Source organism: Filicampus tigris, chromosome 17 (genome assembly GCF_054856515.1).
Source record: "Filicampus tigris isolate MCC_2025a chromosome 17, RoL_Ftig_1.0, whole genome shotgun sequence".
NCBI classification, from domain to species: domain Eukaryota; kingdom Metazoa; phylum Chordata; class Actinopteri; order Syngnathiformes; family Syngnathidae; genus Filicampus; species Filicampus tigris.
This window is the reverse complement of record NC_141233.1, coordinates 9,305,846-9,322,599: the sequence shown is the minus strand read 5'-3', so window position 1 is coordinate 9,322,599 and position 16,754 is coordinate 9,305,846. Positions and strand designations below refer to the sequence as shown.

At 40.9% G+C, this 16,754-nt stretch overlaps 1 protein-coding gene across 1 annotated transcript; it reads right to left on the bottom strand.

The window, feature by feature from the left end:
- Positions 1 to 112: 112 nt before the first annotated feature.
- Positions 113 to 13,621, bottom strand: gucy2d (guanylate cyclase 2D, retinal). Its single transcript, XM_086057446.1, has 19 exons — positions 13,234 to 13,621; positions 10,467 to 11,461; positions 10,093 to 10,394; positions 9,637 to 10,009; positions 9,481 to 9,562; positions 9,301 to 9,406; positions 7,792 to 7,911; positions 7,621 to 7,701; positions 7,363 to 7,539; positions 7,120 to 7,276; positions 6,884 to 7,033; positions 6,370 to 6,518; positions 6,125 to 6,288; positions 4,663 to 4,855; positions 4,417 to 4,591; positions 2,590 to 2,688; positions 1,608 to 1,702; positions 1,440 to 1,522; positions 113 to 1,162 (listed from the first exon to the last, which is right to left on the bottom strand). The coding sequence occupies exons 2-19, from the start codon at positions 11,311 to 11,313 to the stop codon at positions 1,078 to 1,080; spliced, it is 3,438 nt and encodes a 1,145-aa protein (XP_085913572.1). The 5' UTR covers positions 11,314 to 11,461; positions 13,234 to 13,621; the 3' UTR covers positions 113 to 1,077.
- Positions 13,622 to 16,754: the final 3,133 nt, after the last annotated feature.

Here is a 16,754-nt window from a genome sequence, read left to right as displayed (position 1 = left end):
TTTTTCAAATGAGGATGAGCACTTTGAAAATGGATGGATGGACTTAATATTGTTTGTACTGTTTGTAATTATCCAACCAATCAAGGCTCAGGCAGCAAAACAAAGTCAAGCATTTTCACAGAAGCCATAATTTATTTACATAAACACAAAGAAGTTCCCCTTCAGAATAATCAGCACAGTCCACTTCATTTGGGGTGTGTTAGGGGTATCTAGTGTATTTGGCAAAAAAGATTCAAAGTCTATAAAAAGAAGGTCCTACTACTGCTATCCAAGAAGATACATACTTCATCCTTTAGTCCATCCGCATCTGGAGCGCTGCTTGTCCTCCTCTTCGTTTGTGGACCAAACAATATGCACCCATGCGTACACATTAACAGTATATACAAGCCAACGATGACAAATAACCATGATCTGAAATTCAAACTCAGTTATTTGAAGCTTCTTTTTTAGCGCTTGCCTTCCGTAAGGAACATAATATAATGTTAAAATCAATACGCACATCATCAAAAATATATATTCTGTATTGCAGTAAAACATATATTGTGATTCGATGTGATTATTGTTTTCAGGTTGGTGTTTTGGCCCCGCGGGGTCGTTTTTGCACTTCATACGAGTCACCATTTTCCTGGAATGTGTTGGGACCAAACTTGAAAAATTCAATAATCGCCTGGTGAGTTTGGTAACATCCTCCCCGTAGTCAGGATCCACTGAGCAGAGCTAATGTATGTTTAATGTAATGCGGAATGTGGCAACGGTGTAACAGATTGATGGTTGAATATTAATGAAATGATCTAAAGTTTTAGCATCTAGTGTGAGGAACGCTCACTATACCTGAGACCAGATATGCGATGAGTTTGTGCAGCATTACTATAAATGAAGGTAAGACCGCAATGAAGCTGTTTTACATCAGTCCCTTCATCTTACAGCACACATTTTAGACCTCAAAACAGAACATATTGTAATATTATGTCAAGTCTATTTGATAATGGTGCACACACTTCTTTTGACGACGGGGATGGATTTAAAAAAAAAACAAAAACAAAAACAAAAAAAACAAGCAAAGCGTTAAGCACAAATCTAGCCCATCTTCTTCTGACGATCCAGAAACTTTTGTCTTCTATCAGGAGGAATCTCATCCAAACCGATGCCGTGATTTCTTCCCCTGGAAGAGGAAATGCAGACAAATGTGATAAAAAGAGAGCAAAATGTATCAGATCACTAACTAATGTCATACTAGCCATATTTGAGACCGCTGATTTCCTTTCCAATCAGATAAGGACGAAAATTAAAAGTAGTATCGGCGATACTTTACACAAATACACAATGTATCAATAGTTTTAGTTACTTTCCACTGTGTTTCTGTTCATGATCATTATTTTGATGTGGGCTATTAAATGTCTTAAGAAGTGCACATCCAAAATAACTGTAATGTCTCTTACCCTTGAAGGTCTGGTGGAATGGGCAGAGGTTTCTTGAAGTCTTCCCTTCCCACCAACCAGTATGTGTTCTCAATACCTTTTCCCTATTGAACAAAAAGATCAGCAAGTTACATGCATTCTTTGCATTCTTCGTTTTTGAAAGCATTCAGTGAGATTGACCCAATTTACCTTTAATTCCGTCAAACCTCGAACTTGAATTTTGTATCCCAGCTTCAAACTGTTAAGGATGTCTACTGTGGTCTGGTTGACATGTATTCTGTAAGCTACAAAACACACACACACACAAACTCAGTTAATATTCATGTAGGAACAAAACTGAAATCCATTTGGTAAAAATGTGATTAGGTGATATGCGAGACTACATATTTATTGCTTCGCTGGGTTTTTTGACGTTTCTTCCCACTGGGTGACTTGGCATGGAATGAGCCTCCACTCACTACGCAGGCTAAACTAAGGTTCTCCCTAATATATAGTAGATGCACTTCACTTCACTTCAACATCATTTCTTGACAGCAATTCATTCTTTCAGGGCTTTGACCCCATCTTTTGGCAATTTGGAGCATAACAGAAAGACCACAAAAGACACAAGCAGGTGAATTTATAAATAGGAGTTCACTGTCCCTGTGGCTTTATGATGGTGGCACTTTTTGACACTGGAAAGGATTCATTCAAAAATTTGCATTATTTTCTACAGGAAAACATTTTTCTAACTCTGTACAAATTGGAGGTCGACCAGTTTCTTGGGACAGATGGTGCTCCACCTGAAAGGTTCCACTAAGAGGTAACTACAACCCAGCATGATGTTAAATGTCACAGGATGATCTGTGCGTGTGGCATTTTCGTTCATCTCCTTGAAAATGACTTTTGTATTTCATTTCTGGAACATGCAGCAGGCCACCAGGGCATACCGGCTTATTTACAGCAAAACTTTGAATTGACCTCTAATTCTGTTTATAGTCTTAAGAGATTAGTAAGGACTCGTCCCTTAAAGCCCTGTTTAGCCTCAAGCAACATGCACACACCTGTCCTCAGCCACATGTTGGTCATAGGATGAAAAAAACACACCCACACCCACACCGACACACACACACACACACACACACACACACAATATTCCTGTTCTTCTAGAAATATGTGAGTTCATACTCACGCAACCCGGTGGACTCCATTCGAGATGCTGTGTTGACTGTGTCTCCAAAGAGGCAGTAGCGAGGCATCGTGAGGCCCACTACTCCTGCCACGACTGGGCCTGAAAGCGCACGCACCGAGATTGTTATAGTTCGTGAAAACTAACAAATTAACTAAAACTAAAATTGAAAAAAAAAAAGATTTTTGTCAATGAAATAAAATAAATAAAGAAAATTCTTTAAAAACAAAAAAAGAAAGCAAAGTGAAACTTACACCTTACGTTTCTAAAACTACAATTGTAGCGAAAATGTCCTTTGTTTTCATTTTTGTCAATTGAGCTTTCGCGGTTAATTTCAAATTGTATTTATTTTGTTATTGCTGTATGTCGGTAAAGACGAAAGAAGGTCAAGTGGTCGTTTGAGAATTGCAGTTTATCTACTACACACTACATTTTTACTACACACTAACTTTTTTTTTTATCATTTACTCAACAAATACTTCATATACAGTATTTAAAAAAAAACCTAAAGCCAATACTAAAACTAAGTTAAAAAAAATCAAAAAAATAAAAACTAACAAAAAGGAACAAAGCTATTCTAAAAACAAATTTAAACTAATGACTTAAAAAAAAACAAAAGTCAAAACATAATAAAAGATAACTACAGTAAGAAAAATCCAAAACTATTTACAACCCTGGGAGACACATACACACACACACACACACACAACACACAATAATGGCAAAAAAGAACCTTTGTGTGTGTGTAGACTGTAATAAGTGTAATACCAGTCTAAATCTAAATATGATCTAAATATGCATTTTGAAAAATGAAAGCTTGTCTCTATCATTGGATGAATAGCACTGACTTGTGGTGGATGCTGTGTGTTAATTGGATGACAGAAGCCTAAGTGGATAGTGCTTCACTATTCCAGGAATAAGTTGCAGACGGGGCTCAAGGAGGTAAAAATACCTCCTTTCCTTAGCAGCTTGTGTTACCACATATGTACTGATCTGCCGCAAATTAACTTTCCATTAATTGTATTTTATTTCCCATCCATGTGCCACATTACAGGCAACAGTTGAATAATGATATGTGTCGTAATTATGTTTTGAAGCCTTGCCGTGGGTAGGATTTAGAATTTTCAGAAAAAATTCTGTGGGGTAATGAGGAAATATTAAAAGTGGGACACAATATGAATAAATAACCATTTTGAATGGCCTTTTTTTTTTTAAATACTTTGTCTTAGTTATGAATAATATTTTGTGGAATTATTGCATTGAGCAAAAAACTGTATTGATGAAACACAAATGAAAGGGCACCTTCTCAATCATTATCTTTTTCACAAACAAAAATCAAATATATTCACCCCAGTAATAAAAAAAAGAATGTAGGATGATTAGTATAGATCACAGGTGTCAAAATCAAGGCCTGGGGGTCAAATCTAGCCCGCCACATCTTTTTATGCGGTCCGTGAAAAGAAATCATCTGCATTTTTCTCGATAAAATACCCAAAGTATTATTCATCAATTACTTGTGTATTTGTATTATGAGGCGTCCAGGTTGCATTATTTGGGGTTCACAGTGATGGCACAAGAGTGGCCCGCGACAAAAATGAGTTTGACACCCCTGGTATCGGTGATGCACTAATGAAAAGTATGTGCAGAGGATGTGTGCTCAATTGGCTTCCCCACAAAAATCTGTGCTGTACGTAAATGCAAATGAATTTGTGTCAGCCTGTTTTCACCAAGCTTGCTATGTTACTTGTTACAGAAAAGCTAGCAATTTTACCAAATTCTACTTTATTTCTGTTAATTTTCATGGATGGTTTTTAAGCTGCCATTGCTCACCGGAGTGCAAGCCGATCCGGATCCTAACTTTTAATTCAGGCATGTGTCTCATCTTGAAGGTGCCGATGCAGTGGAGGATGTCAAGTGACATATTGGCCATCTCAGCCGCATGCCGGTTGCCATTCCTATTGGGGACTCCGGAGGCCACCATGTAGGCATCTCCAATAGTTTCCACCTAAAGACCCCAAAAACGAAAGACAATAAACGCCATTTATGTGTCTCCAGGAAAGACAACGCAGCACTCACCTTGTACACATCATGCAACCCGATGATGGCGTCAAAGAGCGTGTAGAGGTCGTTCAGCAGGTCAACCACCTCGATTGGTTCGCTGAGAGCTGAGATGGTGGTAAAGCCTACAATGTCGCTAAAGTAGAGCGTCACCTCACTGAAGTGTTCAGGTTTGACCGGTTTTCCTGTCTTCAGCGCCTGAGCTACAGACCTGGGGAAAAAGAAAATGCAGGAAAAAGCATTGTCACTTCAAATATCGTAAAAGTGACTCCATGGATTTCATTCACACGAGACCCCGAGGCACCTTCCTCAGTTTCCCAAGACTAGCAAACAGACGCGGCGCGAAGGGAGCTCAGGCAGCTGACGATTCAGAAGCGATACAGAATTTATGACCGTCAGGTACGTTTCATTTATCAACTCTTTTGGATTTTTGAATTGATTGTACATTCCAAAATATGAAACTTTTATGTTATAGTAGCACTCTATTACGAATAAATCATGCTACCGATGTAGCAGCTGTGGCTAACATCGGTTTGTTTGCGGGTCTAATGCTAGCTTAGTACAGCTGGTGCTGCTATTTTGTTGAAACTAGATATTCTTTCTCTGGCCATGTTTGAGAATTGTGTAAATTTGTGATGGGCGTGGCTTAGGACACATGACTCGAGGGGGTGAGGGGATTAGTGAAGTGAGGCCACTTTGAAATCTTGCCAGCAATTTTAGCACTGCAAACTCCCCCTTTCAGGATTAGTAAGTGGTACGGATAATGGATGGGTGGATAGTTTCTTAGATCATAGGAGACTGTGGATCATTATTAAACATTGCCTATATGTATATATGTTATAATTTATAGCAATTTTCATGTTAAATTGACATTTTGTATTAATCAAATTGAATACTTCCAAAATCCAAATCTGCCCTTGTTTTTTTCCCTGAAGCACATCATGTTTTCTAAAAAATAATAATATAATAACAATGTATTTATGAATTAAGGGACAGGGTCAGCAACAGGTGGATTTTTTTTATCCCTGAAACATCATAGCTGTAAATTACAAGGCATAGTAAAATCCGTATTGCTCAAGCTTTTAGACAGTAGGTCAAACTTAAAAACCGAAAAAAAAAAATTTTAAATGACGTGCTAGAAAAAAAAAGTAAAGACATATATTGAAATCAGTGTCAAAAATACATTTAGGGAAACATAAAGCCATCTTTGATTAAAACTTTCTGTTGACTAATGTTCTTATTTCATATTTTCTCAGTATCACACCTCTCACTAATGAATATAAACATGAAAGGGTTCTCATGAAGGAAGCAACGATGGAAAAAAATAAAAGATAGACGTTTCTTTGTTTATTGCTTACTCAGTTCAAAGCGTGACTGAATTGGCTAAGTGTACATACAATCTGACTAATTCGCTAAAATGTGTTTTAGTCAGGTAATTCAAATGATCTTCTCCTGCATGTGTGATGTTGGTGTAACTCACTTGGGCAACATCTGAGCCACCAGTTGGTCCGTCTTTTGTCTCTCCACCTCCAACTCTTCTGTCCTCTCCCGGATCAGATCCTCCAAGTTGGAGGAATACTGCTCCAACATGCGCAACATTGAGTCGATAATATTGGTCTTCTTGCCTTTGGTGATGCTTTTAAACTGTTAAGACAAAATGGAGACGGAGTGACACCCCGGGTACAGTTATCGTGTCCGCCAGATGTGTGTTTTGTATATTTTCACCTGTTTGAAGATGTCGTGAAATGTGGGCCTCCTGTCGGGTTCTTCGCTCCAGGCCTGCTTGATGACCTGGATGACGTCCAGGGGGGCCTCGTCCACTGAAATGGTGGGCCGACACAAAGGAGGGGGCTCTTTGACCTTGCTGATAATCTCTGCCAAAACACACAGACAACATTGCCATAAACAATAACATCGAGACGCACACGCAGATTGAATGTCTTGCTTTTATCATGCACTCTGACTATTGTAGCATTATAGTGATGAAAACACGGCCTTTGAATTTCTAGCCACAGTTGTAATGCTTGTTTCCCTCTTCTAACTGATGCGATACGATGATACCGAGATTAAAAATATGCAGAGTTACATTCCAGAAAACTTTAAAACACAATTTCCGTTTCTACTAGAGCTAATATTATGACTAGCACACAGATAAGAAAAATACTTATTGTAAGAAAGACAAACTGTGTGGTCTGTTTTTAATGCAGATCTTGTCTGACATCACTAACATGCCATTCACCTTTGGGTGGCATGTCCAGCATACAAAAAGGTGCAGAGCGGGAAATCACTTCCTGCGCAACAATGGAAAAACTGTAGACGTCCCCTGGAAACGTCCCTATTCTCCTCAGAGAAAGATTGCGTAGCAGCTCGGGAGCAGTCCAGAATAGATCTTTTGGTTGAAGCAAAGAGATGATGATTAAAAAAAAGAGGATGAATGTTAGCGAAAAGGAAACAGAGGACCTGACCTAAACTCACCCTCAGGCTTTCCTTCCTCCACGCTGATGCTTTGGGCACTGAGAAGTTCATTGAAGCCATAATCGGTCACCTTCAGCACAAAGCGCCCATCCACCACACAGTTTCGAGATTTGAGGCGGCCATGAATGATTCCTCGATTGTGCAGGTACTTCATTCCCTGTTGAGACACGACGAGTGAGTCGTAGCGCCACCGTTGAAAAAGAGCAGTACAAGCACAAGTGGTTGTTTTTGTTTCTCCCGCACCCTGATAAGATCCATCAGCAGGGACGACTTGAACATCCAGTCCAGACGTACGTCTTCGTTGATAAGCAGCTCCTCCAAGCTGCCTCTGGAGCAATGTTCCGTCACCACTCCGAAAATGCCAGAGTCGTAGAAGAGTCCCAGGAACAGATTGAGATTCTCATGCCTCATGTCTCTGAGCTGCAAAAATGAGCGACACAATGTGAACGAAACGCAAAGCATTCCCGTGCCGAGCATCCCACTCATCCCCTAAACACTGACCTTGATGAAGACTGACTCAGTGCTGCTATTGATGCTCGATACAGCCCCAGGTGGGCCTTTCTTCAACCAAACCCAATCGCCCTGACATTTACAGGAAACAACACAGACTTTTGTTTGAAAAAAATGCAGACAAAAACACAGCTACTAAGAGAACTCACGTGTCCATCTCACCTCAAATACAGCAACATTGGAGCTGTCTGGTGTAGACGCCAAATAGCTGCGACCAGACACCGAGTGGTGAGGCGTCTTCATGTCCAATTGACTTTTCATGATGCTTTCATCGTTCAGCTTCTGCTTTCAACATCACAGCAAATGAGCAAATGGTTTGTTACGTTAACAAAAGTATTGGTTTCATCTAAACAGTTCACCGAGAAAATGCTAGAGAAGGATTTTGGAGGGAAAGGAACGTGGACCTATACAGGGTATCTCAAAAGTCACAACACTTCATCGTTTCGATTTTATTTTAGGTCTCATTCGGCCAGACGTGAAACCACCATCAATTGACAGCGTAGGCATTGCAGTTTTTTTTAATGCAAGTCAACTGGCTCATCAATTGGCGAGCCAGAACAATGTTGCAAAAATTGACACCTGGCATGACGTTTTTCTGCCCTCGACTGCAGTTCAATTGCGAGTTTGAGAAGCTTGATGGCTGTACAAGTTACGCTTCCATAGAAATGTTCAGGTTGTTCAAAGGCTTTAAATGGTAGGTTATGATGCTGAACAAACTGAAGTCGATACAGGTAAAGCTTTATCGCCTTCTCAATCATCCACTTAATCAAGCTTTTGTTCATGCCGAGTTTCAGTGTCGCCGTACGGATAGACTTTCTCTGGGTTTGTGCAAACGCCTGCGCTAGAAGTTCAGTGTTTTCATCAGTGGTGGTAGTTAGCAGACGTCAGAGCAGTGTGACAGCCTTAATGGGGAAGTCAACACCTGGGGAAGTCAACATCTGTCTTTAGCCATCTCAGGGGGCGGCCATTTTGTGACTTCTGTGGACTGAAAATGATATCACAGTTGCTCAGGGCTCAGATAACGACCAATAACGGCTCAGCGTCAGAAAACAGGTGAGCTGTGATTGGTCATCTGAGCCCTGAGCAACTGTGATGTCATTTGCAGTCGACAGAAGTGACAAAATGGCCACCCCCAGAGATGGCTAAAAACGGGTGGATTAATTCTTATTCCACAAACGCAATATTTATCAGAATGTCTTGTTTCAACTAGTGGGCCTACTGGGTTGACTTTCGCTTTAAAGCTTCTGAAACTGGCACTGAACTGCAGTCAGGGACAGAAAAAATTCTTGCTAGGTGGCAATTTTGCAACGCTGCCATGGGCCATGGAAAAGGGAATGGTAAAGTACGCTTACAAAAACTGCAAAGCCCAAATCGTCACGTGTTATCGAGAACTGAAACAAAGTAGAAAAAAAGGAGTATTGTGACTTTGGGACACCCTGTATTAGCATTATGAAATTTAACTTTGCTTACAAAGGGTCTTACTAAAATAATTTTCTGAAGTTAAAATTTAGAATGAGCAACTGACCCTCCAAAGAAAACACCAAGAAAAGCCCCTTGTTCACACAGTCAGTCCAAGTTAAAATGCAAAAACCACGCCGCACCCATCATGCCTCTGAGCAAAACAAGCTAACAACAACCGCGAGGAGTCAGTAAAACGCTCTGAGAACTGACCCTTTTGCTGATTTGAGTATTAATGAAAACCAGGTCATCCAAAGTCAGGAGTACTTTGTTGGATCCACCACCATCTCCAAAGGTAAAGCCCACTCTGCCACTCCTCCTAGATAAGAAAGATACACGAATGAAAACGCATCACCACACAAACATTGGATGGATGACAAATTTCCCACATACTTGAAATGAATGAAGACGTTTACAGCGCCAGCAACCGCCATAGCAAAGAGAAGGAAAAAGAAGATGGTAGTAGAATCTATTCCTATGGAAGGACAAGGGGTTAGTTCACTTTGGTGGAATGCAAGGTTCTTATGATGTCCCTGCAGCATCACTCACCTCCATTGCAGGCAAAATAAGGACTAAACCAACAGCTGGAGTCCTTGTAGGGGGTACTGCCAGCAAAATGGATCGAGCGACCGAGATATTTCAAGCCTCCAATCCTGCCGTCTGTGTGTGCAGCCTCCAGGGCATGAGTGGAGTACAGAGAGTTTCCCATCCCGCTGTAGTCAAGCACCACGTAGCGAGCCTGCATGCCTTCACCGTCCCTACCCGCCCTCAAGTGCTGATTGAAGCCCTCGAATTCAAAGCCGCCCTCGCTGGCACTGAGGATCTCTCCGGTCACCCATCTGCCGCTGTTCGCGCGGGCCTGCTCCGTTGCCATAGCCGTGTAGTACATCATGTTGTAGATGGAGCCGAAGAATGGAGAAACCTAGAAAGGGAGACAGATGGTGCTAATGTGAGCAATGAGTGCGCTTCCTGAAAGTCCCGCGTGATCCGAGCAGATGTTCTCACATGCTCTGCTGCGGTGCTGCTGCGGATTTCATAGCTGTCCTGAGCCTCCTTGAAGGCCTGGTAAAAATTGTGGGCTCCAGAGTCCATGGTGATGGTGAGAACCCCATCGTAGGCTTTCCTCAGCTTGGTATCATTGCCGAGGGTGTAGTAGAAAGCATCGTTGTACGGAAGTGAGTAGAGCAGAGTGTCGTAGGGGATGAAAATGTAGCCGCGATCGATCATTCGCATGGCTAAAGCAGTTATCAAGAGCTCGTACTGGGATTGGCCCCCAATCAGGACAGAAGGCATGCACATAACGATCACTGTGGAGAGAAAATGGCTTCATTAGCAGGTTATCAGCGTTGAGGTTCTTGCCGTAACGCATCGCGGCTCACCTCTAACCCGATCTGTTTCCCGGACTTTTGTCAAGGCCTTCCTGGGTCCGTCCTTGCCCTCCTCCATGGTCACTACAGGGTTGACAGGCAGGCCCAAAGCCCTCAGCGATGAAGCCAGCTCATGTCCAGTGGCCTCCCAGATGTCGCTCTCCTCCGAGATGATGGCCACGTGGGCCCACCGGAAGTAGCGCAGCACCGTGAAAAGGACACGTGACGACAACGGCTGCGGGCGGAGGAACGTGGGATACATCCCTCCTTCTCCCATGTTTGGTTTCAGGCAACTCCAGGAGAGAATTCCAACATCCCACTCTTTAGCGTACAAAGCAGCTGAAGAGCAGTATCCCGGGTTGGCCGGGCCCAGGAACGCCGCGCCGTATCCTTCCAGCTCAGCGAAGCGAGCCATGGCACGGGATGACTTGCAGTCCTCGTTGATCAGCGTATAGTCGTACCAGTAGCCTTTGTTAAGGTATGGGTCTTTATTGATGCGTGCTGTGGCCAGGCGGGCCGCCGTGTCCGGCAGGGCTTTGGAGTAAAAGGGGTCACAAGTCCAAGGTCCGACCAGGGCCAACTTGAATGTGGTTGCCCAGGCTTGACAAGGTAGGGTAGAGATTAGGAGTAAGGGCATTAGGAGCCAACTTGCCCAACAGCTCTTAACACGCTGCACCGGGGACCATGGCAACTGCGGTTTTAACAATGACGATGACGTGGACGAGGAAACAAAGAGACTATGAGCTACGTCGCCGTTTGTCCACATGTGTCTTTTGCGCCTCGGTTTGAATGAATCGTGCTGCCATCGAGGGTGGTAGGACAGGTTGTGCAGGAAGCGAGGGTCTCTGTGACTTGCCATTCCCTCGCACAACTTTCAGGATGTCCTCTCAGGGAGATGGTGAGCGTGGCTTGGATGTGCAACAGCGGGTGGTGGGAGGCTCTCCCTTGGCACTCAGCGGTCCGTGAGTCCTACGATGGACAGATGTCGACAAAACTCCGAGCCATCACTGCCTCCAGGCAACGGGAAAATATGCGGAGAGAGTTAAGGATGTACACGTATTGTTACAAAGATTAAAAACGTGAACCTTGTGTTACTGCAATTGATAATTTAATCAGAATAAATTTGAACTTTAGACTACTCTCAAAAGATGGGAAGGTTCTTGTGCATTTTAGGTTCATCCAAAAACTTCACCCAAAAGACAAACATCCCTAGTTTTTTGTGAGTAGTATTCATAAAATCACAGCCCTCACAGCTGCCATAAAGTCAAGTCATATGGTGATTTTATTTTGAAACTGTTGCTTTTATTTAATGTGCATAAGTGTAGACGCTATTACAAGCAAGCTAGCAAGCAAGAGCTACGACTTGTCTTCAGTGTTGCAAACGTAGCCTCTTTTCCAAATCCTCTAGCAATATTTTTCCAAAATAGAGAATAGAAAGCACTAGCACTGTGGAGGGAAGAGGGTCAATACTGTATGAAAATCTACAGTTTCATAACTGTACGCATTGGGTGCATTATAAGTCATCACTGTGTTTTAAACATCACAGCCAATAATATTTATACTTCCCACTTATCTAGATATCTGTGAGTCCAGACTAGAAACGGAAAATTAATTAATGAGTTGCCAGTTGGTACATGAAATTAGTGTCAACTGACTTTTTCTAAATACATTAAAAATAATACAACGGTGAGGTTAGCATGTTGGCTTAGCCCTGGGCAAGCATTGCCGTTTCTCATGGGGCCCTTTGGCAAAATGAATTGCCCTGAGGAGGAAATGCTCCCCCGAAGATGTTCATTTACTGAGAGTCAGTAATGTGCGTCTCCTACCGACGGCAATTCCACAAGGGGGTGCAAACTCCCCATACAACCGCCTAGGACTGACAGTTCATGCCTTTAGAAAACCACATCAGAAAACCATTTCATGCAGTATTTTTGGAGGAGGGTGGAATTGCCACCCTGCGCAGCTGCACATTATGTCAGAAATAGTCTCTGATTACAGCATTTTAAGAGAGCAATTTCTCATCCCTACGCTGTATTAAATATAAAATGCATTAGCTTGGATGCGGCACTCTCCTGTCCCTAATGTAGGGTAGCCACTAAGTTTGTGATTGGGTACATTGGCAGAACTCAGACATGATGTTTGTCCCAAACTCTGAACAGAGTCCAATTCCAAACTAACATCCACCTCCCTCCTTGAGAGCAGTGTCGCTAAAGTGATGTTCCTGATTCAGAATTACGCGCATGTGCTTAGCAAGCCTATTAGCGCCGCTGCGGCTATACAGGTAAATCTGGCCTTATCGTCCGACTGGTCTTGCATCGCTTTTTCCATCCAAAGAATCAGTCTGACTAACCCACTTAAAACCCACTTCCTGAAAATGGTCTCTTAATTTGCATTGGCTATCCTGATTTTTTTTTTTTTATTATTATTATTATTTTATTAAATGATTGCCCACACAGTGTGATTACATGCACAATTACAGTGAATTGACTTAAAGCTTTGCTTAAACAAAGGTAAACAGTACATTTGTCTTAACTTTGCTTGCGTTCTGAAATATATATTTTTTTGCATAGTTGTTGCATGGTCCAATTTAATTTAAATAAATAAATGAAAAAGATATTTGATATTTGACAAAGATTACTGGCGATGATGCTAACAGGTTCATGCACTAGTAGCATTTCTAAACCAGGCTCTTAAGAGGATCGTTCTTTAAAAATATTTCCGATTATAGTGATGATGATATTGTTAACTGGACATTTCAATAGAATTGAAAACATCTTACCTGGATTGGTTCTCTATTTAGAGGTTCCATGTCAATGCTGCATACCATCCAAATTCCAGCTCGTTTCCAGGTATTGTAACAAATGTCATAAGTCATCCAAGAGAAAATGAAAAAATGACTATCTTCCTTCAAGTTTAAGTTCCTGTTTAAAAATACAGCCACAATTCCATATCTCCATTTGTTAAATCTCCCGTCGCTTGTTGCTTCCCTGTCCGGGGCCTGGGACCCTCCCCAAACCTCAGGTGATGCATGAGAACAAGAGCAAGTTGAAAAATAAAAACATTTCTAAAAATTAGAAAGGAGTGGGGTAGACTGCTAGGACAAGATAACAGGTAAAGGAAAATGGAAAGGACTGGGGAGGACATTCAAGATGTGACTTCTCTGCCTTCTTTAGCTTTTAATCCACACTAGCGTGGGCAGAGTAAGTGTGGGGGGAGGGCTCAAGGTGGTGAGGTGAAAGTTGGGATGTACATGGGCCATGGACGGGATTCCCAGTTTGCATCATCATGATATATATATATATATATATATATATATATATATATATATATATATATATATATATATATATATATATATATATATATATATATATATATATATATATATATATATATATATATATATATATATATATATATATATATATATATATATATATATATAGTTTATCCATATATCTATATCCATCTATCTATATTGTGGCACTCAAGTGTTGTATGATCTGGAGGTGATGGCTGAAAATAACCTGAGGCAAGGCCTCGTCTGCTTTGACTCTTCCTTCCAGTTTACAGCACCTGGAAATGAACCTCCCGTTTTGATAAGTGCAAAACAGCCCCAAAGTCAGCATACGAACACATTCAATATGGCTCCATTGTGGACCTCCACATCTTTGGCTCTCCTCCACATGCAAGTGCGATGATGTGTTTGTCCTGACTGGCGCACTGATAGCTGCCTCGCTGCAGTAATCAGATTAGTCAGGGGAGGCTGTGCTAAACTCATCTTGCTGCCTGCAAGCCTCTTAGTGACATGGCTAACGGCACTGACGGGGAGCCTCGCCAAGTAAAGTCGGCCACGCTCGGCAAAGAAGCAGCTTGCGCCAAAGATGAGGCGGCAGCAATGGCAGCGTTCAGCACTGCTGAACTTAACGTAACCTCTGAACTTTGACAGAAATTGTTGCCCTCAAACCACTCGTATTCCTGATGTTTCTTGTGCGTGCTTGGCTTTATGCTGTCACACGTTGTCAATTTTATAAGAACATCCCTCCGGGAATTCCTTATTCTCTTCCTGGTTCTTGCCACCAGGAATTAATCAAACCCTGTAGGAGGAGCCAAAGAGTGGCTTAAGACATTTTGCCTCCGCATTGACCTCACTTAATTGGCCAAGTCAATTAACATGGGCACCACAACGGTGGCACTATGCCTGTCTTTCCAGGATCGCAACTTCACAAAATGGCCGTGGGTGTCCTTGTTTGTGTTTTATGTGACTGTCCGTGGATGTATGCGTGCATGCTGTTTTTATTGTTTCTCTGTGGCTGATTATGTGATGCTGTTTGTTTCTTTTAATTGGTAGATTTTTTTTTAGGTATGCTTTTGTATTCAGGTAGTTTTATCAATGACTTTGTACAATAGTCTTGCTTATGTAAGCATTCATTTTTATCAACTCAAACTCAATAGTCTTGAATTTCACTCAGTGTTAACGCATGCATGTAAAATTGTGAATTCGATTGTGCTGTGTTTTCAGCTTACATGCTTGTTTCTGTTTGTGATTTGGTTTGAGACAAACCATAACTATAAACTTTCAACGATCTAAGTCACATGTACAGTACATGATGGAGCCTTCCCCATGTCTGTCCTGTCAAAGTTCAGTGCTAGCTGTGGCTCCCTCTAGTGGCTCACAGGATCATAATTCAAGCCTTTTCAATGAAACGTTGATTTTTCAGTTTCCCAGCAAATCAAATAAAAATCGTCATCGTGAGCAATGGCCACAGATCACAAAATTCATCCATCCATCCATCCATTTTCTGGAGCCCTTATCCTCATTTGGGTTGCTGGTGAGCTCAAGCCTATCCCAGATGATTTGGGCTCCCAAATACTCTGCATTTTATTTTACTACTTTCAAAATCATGTATAATACATTATAATGATCTATCATCCAGTGATTGATTTTTGAGACGCAAACTATCTTTCGGTTGATTTTTTTTTTTACTAATATTTGAACACAAGCATTGTAGCAGCACATGTAGACAGATAACATAATTAAAAAAAAAAAAGGAAAATCAGAGATGAAAGTAAACTTTTTTAGATGAATGTTTTGCACTGATTCCGAATCTTTCCTCTGTTTAGTAAGGTTTTATAAATAAAGGTAAGTTGAGCAAGAGGTGCAATTTATTTTCCGAAACATCATAGAGTTTTTTTTGTACATTTAAAAGCGTTGTTTTATATTCATGTCGTTTACAAAGGGACAATGTCGTATCCTCATAGTCTGAATGTTGGGGGTATGCCTGAGTTGAGGCTGGAAACTGTTCAGTGTGTGAGGCACGTACTCCTGTTATGAGGGGTTGTGAGGGACATAATTCAGGAATAGCTCTCACACGTACTACTGAAATGCTTTCATACACACTAGTGAAATGCACTCATACACGCTAGTGAAATGCTTTCATACACAATAGAAATGTGTATATGTATCGAAATGTGTCTTGAAACGGGTTTTAAAAATGAACAGAGAGGGTGCTTGCCTAACATCCGATGGAAGGTTATTACAAATGTAAGGACCGGACATGATCGTTTTTTGAAACAAAAAACGCCTTACCATACAGGGTACAACGCCTTACTATATAAATGGTCATTTTTTCTTTTCACAAAAAACGGCTTACTATCCATGTTTTTTTTTTTTTCACAAAAAAGGCCTCACTATACATGGTCGTTTAAAAAAAAAAAAAAGTCTTACTATACATGGTCGTTTTCTTTTTTTCACAAAAACGCCTTACTATACATGGTTGTTTTTTTCACAAAAAACACCTTATTGTACATGGTTGCTTTTTTTTTTTTTTTCTTCACAAAAAACGCCTTACTATATGAAAAAAACGACCATGTATAGTAATGCCTTTTTTTGTTAAAAACGTAAGGCGTTTTTTGTGAAAAAAAAAAAAAAACGACCATGTATATAGTAAGGTGTTTAAAAAAACAAAACAAAAAACGACCATGTATAGTAAGGCGTTTTTTGTGAAAAAAAACGACCATGTATATTAAGGCGTTCTTTGGAAAAAAAAACTTAAGTTATGTTGAAAAACATCAGATTACACAGAAATAGTCAAATTACTGGGAAAAAAAGTCAAAAATGTTCTAAGCAAAACTTAACGACAAAATGTACCAAAAACTTTGAAGCGTATTGCATGTAAATGTCAAATGCAAATTCAAAATTGTACCTAAAAAAAAACGTATTAACTGCATGTTTGCATGTCAATACATTACCATTTTTCAGCCTTGAAAAAATAATAGCATGCTAAATCACACTATTGA